This window comes from Lynx canadensis, chromosome B1 (genome assembly GCF_007474595.2).
Source record: "Lynx canadensis isolate LIC74 chromosome B1, mLynCan4.pri.v2, whole genome shotgun sequence".
Lineage (NCBI taxonomy): Eukaryota > Metazoa > Chordata > Mammalia > Carnivora > Felidae > Lynx > Lynx canadensis.
The window spans coordinates 20687171-20699226 of NC_044306.2; the positions used below are offsets into that span (position 1 = coordinate 20687171).

General features: G+C 38.0%; 1 protein-coding gene across 8 annotated transcripts in view; it reads right to left on the bottom strand.

Annotated features, from left to right (window-relative positions):
• SLC7A2 (solute carrier family 7 member 2) overlaps positions 1 to 12056 on the bottom strand; it is a 76383-nt gene that overhangs the window by 19665 nt on the left and 44662 nt on the right. For 6 of the 8 annotated variants that reach the window (XM_030312219.1, XM_030312216.1, XM_030312215.1 and 3 more), the window contains 3 exons: positions 5437 to 5827; positions 4297 to 4452; positions 949 to 1114 (listed from right to left, as the gene is read on the bottom strand). In XM_030312219.1, the coding sequence (XP_030168079.1) occupies positions 949 to 1114; positions 4297 to 4452; positions 5437 to 5812 (698 nt within the window). In that variant the 5' untranslated portion in view covers positions 5813 to 5827. Of the gene's footprint in view, positions 1 to 948; positions 1115 to 4296; positions 4453 to 5436; positions 5828 to 6295; positions 6314 to 11391; positions 11414 to 12056 lie in introns of those variants that run through there. The other 2 variants (XM_030312220.1, XM_030312222.1) reach the window with 2 other exon arrangements.

The following is a 12056-nucleotide window of genomic DNA, read 5'->3' on the forward strand; positions in this document are numbered from 1 at the left end:
CTCTAGGCTTGATTACTAATATTGAAGTTGAATATTTTATTACATGGTAAAAATTGTATAAAACCAGGGGCACCTGGATGACCCAGTTGGTTAAGCATCTGACACTCAGTTTAGATTTGGGTCATGATCTCACAACTCGTGAGTTGGAGCTCTGCATCAGGCTCCTTGCTGACAGCCTGGGATTCTCTGTCTCCCTCTCTTTCTACCCCTCCCCCACTCATACTCTCTAAAAAAATAAATAAATTTTTTTCAAAATTGTATAAAACCAGAGGATATTAATTTTTTGCCTCAAAATAATGACTATAAGCAACATACATAAAGAAAACCATGTAGTTACACCTCACTTCATGGAACAGATATTTCTGTAACCTTATCTTATTTACACATAGGAATATTAATATAAATCTTGGGCTGAAACCTTCTGTATATAATTATCACGAATTCAATTTTTGAGCCTATCAGGTTTAAAGTAAAATGCACAGACAATTCTGCTTTTGCAACCAACAACATTCTCCAAAAATCAAGGCCTGAAAAGTACTACAAGGCTGCAAGAATGCAACGAAACCAGTGTTCCCCAACGGAAGCACTAAGGAATGCAAGTCTCCAAAACACCCATTGTTTGTAAAAGGGGGCAAACCTTTGTGGGGAACTCCAGTTAGGATCTCACTTCACTCTACTCCTATACCAACCGCAGAGCTTGAAGCTGAGAAGGAGCCGCTGTGGCTCAATAGTGAGCACACATATGCATTTGTGTGGGGGTGGGGGGACACTGGGAAGAAAGGTCTCGGAAGAGAACAGACCCTCAGAGATCTCTCCTGAGCACAAAAATTGAGAACCACTGTTGATAAAGGAAAATGTAACATAAGACAAAAGTAGGCAAATTGACGGGGGGTGGGGGGAGCGGGTGGAGAAAGCACTCAAAATAAGGGAAAAACCCAAATATTATACCTGGCACTTGCTGATATATTTTTGAGAAACTCTTCACTAATCTTCCAGTTTGCCACATTGCCTTTCACAAACCCAGCAACCATAACAAAAAGAAGGACCAGGATGTTAATAGCTGTGAAGATTTTATTCACCCAAGCTGATTCTTTCACTCCAAAAGATAAAAGACCTACGGAAAAAGAAAGGGTATTTTAATTTTTACCCAAGTTTTAGCAAAAGCAATGGCATTTTGAGGCTGTTACACGGTTTAGGATATTATTTCACCAGGATTCATATATTTAACTTACATTTATCCCTTTCTATCGCCCGTTTTGACTCATTTAACTGTGTAACAATGTCTCCTAAACACAACCAACTTGGTTTTAGAAGGCCGGCTGTGCTCGTAGCCAGGAGACGCCACACTTCAAGAAATCAATAGGTCTAGTGACTTTGGCTATTATCACCAATAGATGGACAGAGGTAAAGTAACTGAATTTTAATGAAATGCTTGTCTAAAAAAGCCATCTCAACATACATACAACAAATAATACATACAACAAAATAATTCTTCAACTGTTACACCAAAAGGATATTTTTAAAAGTCGATTCTCATTTTAATAGCTTTATTTTATATTCTTATTGTAAAAGTAATCAATTTCCTATTCAAGTAATTTGAAGATACAGAAAAAATATGAAGGAAATAAAGATCAAGTATAATCTCTTCTCCAGAATTCTGGGCGTGAGCACGTATGCATGCACACACACACATTTTCATGTTGACAAACAGAGAACCTCATTTTTAACAGCCACATACTCTTCCACAATATGAAGACACTATAATCCCTTATTTATAGACTGACAGGCAGCTCTTAGTTTCTTACAACTATAAATAGTACTGACATCACATCATCATCCTTTTATAAATATCTTTGTACATTTTCTAATTATTCCTTTATAATAATGTTATATAAGGTAATACCACATCAAAGGTATGTCCTTTCATACAAGGCTTTCGGTTCACATTATCAGAAATATTCTCCAGAAAGTGTGGCCCAATTGAAGCTGCCCATTTTTTCTATTAGGTTATTCTATTTATATCAATTTGTTAGATTTATTTATATAATAATGCAAGGAGCTGTCTTCCTGTCATGTATTGCATGTTTTCCCCAGTTTATCATTTACTTTTATTCTTAGTGCTGATGTGTTTATATACATATGTAAAAGTTTTAGAACACAAATTTTTCCTCTTTAGTTTCTCTACCTTTAGAGTCTCCCCAATATTAACACCAAACATTTACCTTTGTTTCCTTCTATCATGACTGTATTTATCATATTTTTATTTTTAATCCATCTTATGTTAACATACGAATTATGGACCAAAGAAAGTTTACTTGTTCCTACTAGGGAGAGGATGGTGATGAAGGGATTATGTCACGTAACTACTTGCTTCTCCCACAAATCCATACCACCCAGGATCGAATAAGCAAAATTACCCAAGTAAAGAAGAGGGAGACTGGGTTTCATTCTTCTACCTATATAATTCCCAGAATTTTATGATAATGTAACTATAATGAAAAAAAGGGAACTGCATGAACGGTATAATTATTGGCTCTTTCACACTAGAAACCTGTATACACCTACACGCTTTGGAAATACACTCTATACGCTGCACCCCTATCCATCTGGAAAAAAATAAAGCCACTGTCAAGTTTTATTAGAGTTTCCCAATACCCCGTGTGCATGCTCTATCCTGAGATCCCTACCTCCTGCCAATAGATTAGAGACCAATGAATATCTCCTCTAAATACTGTATACACTTACTTCCCTGTGTCTCTAATAAAGCAAAAGCTTCAGCTGACAAGACATCTGGTATTACAATATGAATCGAAATTTATATTCAGAGGTTCTGATCTTCAGATATTCTAAGGACAAAGTTATCATGTGAGCTTAGCCTATATAGAAAGTAAAAACATACTGGTCAACGACACAGGACAATGATGCAGGCCAAGGCCTGAGTCCTGCCATGGACTTTCATGATTCTAACCTTGTCACGGCTACATGCTTCTCATCGCTTAGAGATTAAAGCTGAATACGTTAAGATCATTGAAACCATCCCTAAATAAAATATGATGTAACTAATTTAATGTTAGCTAGGCTATTTAGAAACCAAAACAAATGAAATCTCTCACCTGTTGAGAACAATTGTTGCAATTTTTCTTGACATTACAGGTAAAATGTCAAATAGTTTTGAGCTATAAATTTTGTTCATGTCCTTAACCCTACATAAAATATTTAATAAATGACTAACTTTTTTAAAGATACAATTTTTTTTTAATTGTATAATTGTATAAGTAAAATGTTCATTATAAAAAGATATTTCTGTCACACCTTTGTAAGCATGGGAGAGAGTAGATGGAGAGAAGGTTGGACAGGAAAATAAGAGGCAGCTATCCAGGGTACATCAGGTAGGAAGTGAGAACATAGATTTTATTCTTAGTAAAATCCTTGATTGGTTTAAGCAGGAGTGCAAGTGAGGATGACCATCAAAATAGAAGATGTTCAAATAATCAAAACAAATGTAATGTGGCAACAGGGATTAAGTATGCCTACAAAATAAAACTGTCTGCCATCTAAGTGCTTCCTATGAACCAGGCAAGAAGTCTGTACAAGACAGACACTGATATCCCCATTTTATAGATGAACAAACTGAGTCACAGAAAGATTATGTCATTCAATGGTCCAAAGATAGTGAGTGGCAAAGTAGGACTGAAAATCTGATTGTTCTGATTCTAATTCCTGTGCCTTTCTAAATCACTATGCTACATGACTGATAAACATGGGAAAATTCTAGCCTCAAGTATGTTTGGCCACATAATATCTGTATTAAAAAATGACAGGTGGTTTGAATATGCTTCTTTTTCAGATAGATACCTACATTACATAGATGAAGGCATGAATAGACAGAAATTCTTCTAGAAACCGTATGTTTGCCAATATGCTTATTGCAGCCAAGATAAAATAATGCCAAAAAGTGTACATTCCTCCTTATTGAAACTTCATCCCTGCAAATCTCCAATTGCTACTATAATGATGTGTCTTATCCTATTCTTCAGTGCATTCCAAGTACCATTTACTTAGAAGTGCTATTTCTCCCCTTCCACACAATTTAGATTTCTTTTTAAAACATGTCTGTCACATAAGAAAAAATGTGATTCTAGCCAGTGACGAGGCCCATGGGTACCCAACAGTAACCTAAACACATAAATATGCCATCTCATCTTGGGAACTCAGGCCCGAAATCCAGTGGTAACTTATTTTGCCGGGATGATTAGTCTCGCTCATCTCAGGGAGGAGTGTGATTGGTCTTCTTACCTGCTAGAAGTAATATAAGACAGACAGCAAAAAAGTCAGGATACTCTGCAAGGCCGGTATAATTCATTTTGAAGTAGGTCCTGAAAAACTGACCAATCTGTTTGCTAAGAAGTTCATCAAAGGTGCCACTCCATGCTCTTGCAACACTTGATGTACCTTCCCAAAATAAAGAACATACAGAGAATACGAGGTCACTGGGAGAAGATTAACATAACACCATTTGCTACTCTATTCTAGGAGGAATGTGGGTTAGTTCAGACAGAATTCAAAGTTTTAATCACATATAAAATTACCCTGATAATTTTATATAGAATATATATTATTGGGGCGCCTGGGTGGCGCAGTCGGTTGGGCGTCCGACTTCAGCCAGGTCACGATCTCGCGGTCCGTGAGTTCGAGCCCCGCGTCAGGCTCTGGGCTGATGGCTCAGAGCCTGGAGCCTGTTTCCTATTCTGTGTCTCCCTCTCCCTCTGCCCCTCCCCCGCTCATGCTCTGTCTCTCTCTGTCCCAAAAATAAATAAACGTTGAAAAAAAAAATTTTTAGAATATATATTATTACATATAACATAAATATATATATATATATAATAATTTTATAATTATACATTGGTAACCAAATGCTCAAGTATATAACTGTGGAAGCAGCTAACTTTATTTGCATTAAAGAACTATGGTTATTTATTCTATTTTATTTTATTTTATTTTAGAGAGAGGGCAAGAGTGGGAGAGAGGGACAGAGGGAGAGAGAGAGAGCAAGAATCCCAAGCAAGCTCCAAACTCAGCACAGAGCCTGATGCAGGGCTCCATCCCATGACCTTGGGATCATGACCTGAGCTGAAATCGAGTCAGGCGCTCAACCAACTGAGCCACCCAGGCACCCCATGGAACCATAGTTTTTCAGAAAGCAGGTTTCCAAACCCACTAAGAAGCATATTCAGAGGTGAAGCAGAATCATTGGATTTTGCAATTAGGGAGACATTTTAGAGGTGAGATAAATGGGACATACAGGGATCAAGTGAGTCACTCACGATCACATGGTCACTAACTAATGAAGACCTACAAAGATAGGCCAAGGCCTCCACCTCAGTGCTATTTCTACCATTTCACAAAATTAGATTGATTTTTTTTTTTGAAACATACCTATCACATAAGATAAAATGAGATTCCAGCCAGTGATGAATGCCCACAGCTCTCCAACAGTGACATATGTGTATAAATACGCAGACCCAGTCTTGGGAACTCGGGCCCCAAATTCAGCATAGCAAAGGCCTGCCATCACGGAAGCAAGGGCAGCAATGAGGAAGGACACCACGATGCTGGGACCAGAATCTGCTTTGGCCACCTCCCCAGCCAGGACGTAAACCCCAGCACCAAGAGTGCTTCCAACCCCCAGGGCGATGAGGTCCATGGTGGATAAACAGCGGCATAATTTGGAATCTTCTAGACTGTCCAGAGTGACGATTTTTCTCCGGATCAGACATCGGGCAAAAGACAGCACGGCTCTGCAGGGAATCATTCTGAAGAAAGTAGCCTGAGGAAGAGAAGAGAGGATGTTAGAGGTGGAGCTGGAATCCTCATCCCTCCAACTATTGGCCTAGCTTCTCAACACAATTATGGCACCATGTTATTTTTGTTTCTGTTTGACTTTTACTAGAAACAGTCTAGAGCAATCAGAAAGAGGGCTGAAAAAGTCAAAGTTGTGAATTTCTTAGAGTCCACTAATACACGGCCTTTTCTAAGAGACTACAACAAATGGCTTATCTGGGGAACACAGGAATAGAAGCTTTGGGTGGTTAAAAAGATTTGCCATTTTTGTTCATTTGTGCTGCTACAATTTTTAAAGATATGCTGATAGAAATCTCTTCCGGGACACGGCTCCTTTGTCCTCACTACAAGCAAGGAGATGAATTACCTCATCTTTCTTTTCTTCAATCATTCATTCAACTCATGTTTTTTATGCCTTATTGAATGCTAGGGGTTGTGCTAAGAAACAGAGCACCTGGGTGGCTCAGTTGGTTAAGCACCTGACTCTTGGTCTTGGCTCAGGTCATGATCTCACAGTCTGTGAGTTCGAGTCCTCTGTCGGGCTCTGCGCTGACCCGCTTGGGATTCTCTTCCCCTCTCCATGCGTCTCCCTTCCATGAATGCATGCACACGTTTTCTCTCAAAATAAATAAATAAACTTAAAAAAAAAAAAAAAGAAACATGTCTAGAATGGGGTGGTATGTATTCACAGTCTCCAATTTTATGGGGCTTGCAGTCTACTTATTGTCTAAAAGCTGGTAAAAAAACACCATTATTATGTATTTTACAGCTTTATCAAATACATGTGAGCTTTGTTTTCATTTCAGTCTCTTTTAATGTGAAGCCATTTGAACATTTTAGAATAAAAAAAATTCCTCCCCAAACACACTTGAATTTATCTAAATAAAATTGCTATTCAGTGATAGTTTGAGTATGAATTTGTAGTAAAACATACACGCTCATTTACAATGACTTGAGATTTCTAAATAAATAAATAAGCCCAAAGTCCATGCCAAATATGCTGTGTTCTTCTTAAAATGGAATGAATAAGGTAGACAGAAAGACTTACTCCCCATACTCTATAGGCCCAAACGACCTAACACCGAAAAAAATTATCAGGCTATAAAATAAAGTATGGATCTTAGTAAGGAAAAAAAATGTATACATATTATAGTAAAAAGTCTGAAGTAAAATATACCAAAATATTAACCATGATGATCTCTGGGTAGAAGCTAATTTCTACTTCCACGTATTTCACAGAATATGTATTATATTGCTAATATATATTTCTAAATTATTTTTAGTAGACATGTACACCTTATATGCAAAATACATATTAAAATTAAAAAGCCCTACATGGCCTTGTCTACAGAGACATATAACTCAGCAGACTAGGAAATAACTGAGGAACGGGGAATATAATAGCATATGCAGCTTATCAGTCAGCAAAATTAAATGTATTTAACTTTCAGAAGTTCCGAGTCCTGTTCGCCACTTCTGCACAATGATGCAGAGATTGCGTGCGGTCTCCTTCAATCGCATTCTATTATCAATTATCTAAACTCATGAGATCACAGCTTTGCCACCTTCTCTGAAGAACCTAGAGCTTTCTATCTTATAAAATAAACCCTTGAACATTTCTCAACCTTCATATCTATAAAAGACAGCTATTATTAAAATTATTTAAAAACAATAAATAAGATGAATATTCTATGTTAAATGGAAACAACTTGGTGCTCAGAAGAGACACAGACATTTCTGGGATACGAATCATCCAGTTTTACACTAAACCTAGCAGACAAAGCTCACTCCCTGAACAGAATTCATGTATCAATGTAAGTGCAAGTCCTTAATTTCAAGAACAGGTAGTTCAAAGAAGGTAGAGAAAAACCCTGCAGAAATAGTAAAATGAGTGAAAAGTTCCTTGACAATGAAAATAAACATTTTTTTAAATGTTTGTTTATTTATTTATTTATTTATTTAGAGAGAGGAAGGGAATGAGGGAATGAGAGGGAATTCCAAGCAGGCTCTGTGCTGATAGCAGGAGCCTAACGCAGGGGTCGATAGTACGAACTGTGAGATCATCACCTGAGCCAAGATCAAGAGTCGGATGCTTAACTGACTGAGCCACCCAGGTGCCCCTAAAGTTTTACGTATCAGTACTGTCCACACCCCCTGACCTAGTGCCCAGCACGGCCCTTCACAAATACTTGTTGAAAAAATCTGCAAATACATGTGACCTCTCCAATGTTGCCAATATATTCTAGCTTCCAAAGTCAAAACCAAATACTTCTATAAATCAAATGTGTATCAGTTTCTACCCCTACTTGCCCTAAGTAGCTATTTCTCAGATAACACAGCTAGAAGATAAGGTAAGAAAGTGATCTGCTTAAAAAAGAATCAAGACTTGAAAAGGTGAAGTTATATAAAAGGCCAAGTGAGAGGAAGTGAAGGGGTTTACTACACTCGCCTTCCATAACACCTAAGTGTTTTTACAGAGATGTGCAAAGAGCAAGAAGTAGGGATCACTGCCAGCTGAAAAGTGCTCAGCAATGAAGAAAACGAAATAAAATTTTTTTTAATGTTTATTTATTTTTGAGAGAGAGAGAGACAGAGCAGAAGCAAGAGAGGGGCAGGGAGAGAGAGACACAGAATCCAAAGCAGGCTCCATCCACGCTCTAAGCTGTCAGCATAGAGCCCAATGTGGGACTTGAACTCAAGAACCCTGAGATCATAACCTGAGCCAAAGTCAGACACTTTACAAACTGAGCCACCCAGGCACCCAAATCCACTGAATTTTAGTAATGATTTAAGATCATGTGAAAATGGGACACGTCGCCTACGACTTTAGGAAACAAGTGATAGGCAAAATGAGGCACATCTGTTCCTCACTGAACTAAGTGAAACACTCTTGATAAAGTACTGGATTAACCCCAGTTTTCATGAATAAAAGAAGCAAGTTCTGCAACTATTGCAACTATTTCTGTTTAAAGGGAAAGCATCTAGAAGGAAGCAAAGCAAACTAAAAAGAAAGTGGCGGGATTCTGGGTGGGCTCTTATTTTTTTAATTCTTTTTTTCTGGTAATAGAGTAACAATGCTGTTTGTGAAATTTCTGAAAAATAAAAAGACTAAAAACAAAAAACCACACACACAGAAAATGCAGCATAAAAATTAAAGGGGCTAAGCAAGCCAACCAATACTACAAACCTCTCTGAAATGTTAAAAACAGCAAAAACTCTTATTAACATTTATCCAAAATGAATACGTGAGTGACCGTCATCTTGTCAACAGAAAAGTGAATTTCATTTCCTCCAGATTACATAGGAAGCAAAATGGTTTTGCAGAAATGTATAGTTTTAATCAGGTAAGATCTACTACCTCTTTTGTATTAAAAATGGAAAGTATTTTCTCTGTTGCCCTGAGGAAAGAAGACAAAGCTGCCATTTGTCAAGCATTCATTTGCTTTGAGTAACAGAAACACATACGTCAGAAACTCTTCTCAGAACCAACAGGTTACACAATGTCCCTCACAAACAATCTCAACTACGCACACCTATCTGATAAAACACTGATTGCAGACGCTATGACACAAAACCAATTTTGCAGAAATATAATGGGATGAGAGAAAAGCAATGTAAAAACATATGGGGTCCATTTAATGAACCATTATTCAACAAACATATATTCAATCCTGTAGATTTTAGTCAATAAAGAAAAAAGAACTGTGCTTTTGTAAAGTAGGTTTTTGTGGAGACCACCTAATACATGGAAGTAGAATAGCAACAGGGGAATAAGAAAAATAAAAGATATTTGTGCTTACTATCAGTGATATAGTTTGGTATTTACATAGTTTTTATTATTTTTCCTTTAAAACATTTAAAGAAGATACGCTCCTGGGGCTCCTGGGTGGCTCAGTCGGTTGAGCGTCCGACTTCAGCTCAGGTCATGATCTCATAGTTTGTGAGTTCCAGCCCCAACATGGGCTTTTGTGCTGACAGCTCAGAGCCTGGAGCCTGCTTCAGATGCTGTGTCTCTCTCTCTCTCTGCCCCTCCCCTGCTCACGCTCTCTCTCGGTCTCAAAAATAAATAAATAAATAAACAAACAAACAAACAAACAAACCCATAAAAAAAAAAGATATGCTCCTTATGTGAGATAGGATAACTTTATCATACTTCTCCAAGTGATTTTCTTTGCTGAAAAAAAATCCACTCATACCTCTCCTTTGAGTCAGGTCTGTATCCATCGTCCTTGCCTGGGCCCCTGTGTGCTGTCTCATCAACAAACAACTATGCAGGGAGAATCTGCAGGGATTTTGAAGGTGATTCTATTGGTCTAGGGTGCACAGACAGTTTTTCCAAGAGCAGACAACAATCCACACCATCATATCCACTGTCAGCTGTTGCTGTTGTGACCAAGGACTGGTATTTAAAACCAAACCTCCAGAAATGCAGTAAAGGATGACCATCTAGACTTTTGGGAGAGGCCCACACAACACTGATTACCTCATGGCCTTAGCCTTAGAATATAAAAGCTCCAGTCAACATTCCCAAAGTCACAAATGATTCTGGTAATAGCAGAAACAGATACGTATCTTTCTTCAACAGTTATTTTACTAATTGCTAAGATAGCAGCCTCTCTATTGAGGAGGGAAAATAAACACACCTTAGCTTAGATCTGAAAATGCTATTAGCCAACAGAGGGCTAGAAGGGATTTTCAACAGACTCTGCAACAGAGAAGTCTCTGAATACATTTAATGAGACTAATGCTACAATTAGATCGTCCTCAGCCCCCTGCCCCAACCCTGAAGTGTAACTGTTTCAAGACTCCTAACTCTGTGAAGAAGCCCTATTGATTCTTGCCAGAAAACGAAAGTACTTCCTCTGCAGCTGGGAATCACCTCCTTCTCAAACTTCTCCAATCCAGATTGCAAACGACAGTACAGAATTTTAGGTCAAGTAAATTCTTAGCTCCGATGATAGGACACTACCATAGAGCACTTTCAACTAACCACAGAAAGCTTCCAGAATCTGCTACGTACAGTCAAAAGTCAATCAAAACTTTGATGTAGTGTTTAGTGTCATAGAAATGGATCTTTCCCCTCCTTCCCTAAATAAAGTGAAATTTCAAACTTAATACTCTGTGTCAGTGTCACAGGCCCTGACAATAAATCTTACAGGAAAAAGCAGCTGCAGCAAGACAGAGGGGTGGGCCTTCCAACAAATCCTCAACAAATTAGCTGGTCAGAATTGTAACCAATTCTTCCCGCCTCATTTGAGTTGCTAGTTTCATGGTGAAACAATCTGCACTTTCTGTTTCTGGACTGACAGGGGGAAAGGAATTAAACCACACAGAATTGGGATCCCTGCCCCACTCCGTTTTCCTCTCGTCTGACGTAGGCCTTTGGGGTTTGCAATCTCCAAGTTCAGCATCAAATACAGTTCTAAAAGTTTAAATTTCAAAACCTTATTTGCAAATTATATTGTAGGTTAAATAATTTAGTCAAAAGGAGAAAAGGGATATGGACATAATACCATGAGATTATTGACTTTTTTTTCACGTTTTACTTACTTTTAAGAGATTAATTTCTCAAACAATACATCAAAAGTATAGCGCAGGATAAAAGACAAAAGCAACAAACGTTTTCATTCAAACCCAAAACTTTTCTTCTTTCTGGAAAACAAAAGTACTTTTTCATATATATTTCACTTATATTTTGTTCCAAAGCTTATCTTTCCTTCAAAGCAAGTTTTCTGAACAAATTTCTCAAAAGTTCCTCCAAAGCTTTCTGCAGCTAGGTGAATGCAAATGTAGAAATAAATAGAAATCGATGACTCAATTCAGGCCAACACAAAGTCAATAACCATTGTAGCAATCACATTTGTATTTTGGGCCCTTTTATATGAAATCAGTACAAGGATGGTAAACTATTTCAAAATTTCTGACACAAAATCCAGAGACAAGCATTTTTTCTAAGGACGTGCAACAAACAAACAGCTGATAGAGTTTGCAAAGGTACTTGGCTGATGCTTTAAAATGTGAACCCATTTAGGGGCGCCTGGATGGCTCAGTGGGTGAAGTGTCTGTCTTTGGCTCAGATCATGATCTCATAGCTCGTGGGTTCGAGCACCGTATCAGGCTCTCTGCTGTCAGTGCAGAGCCTGCTTCAGATCCTCTGTCCCCTCCTGTCTCTCCCTCCCCAGCTCCTGCTCTCTGTCTCTCTCAAAAAATAAATA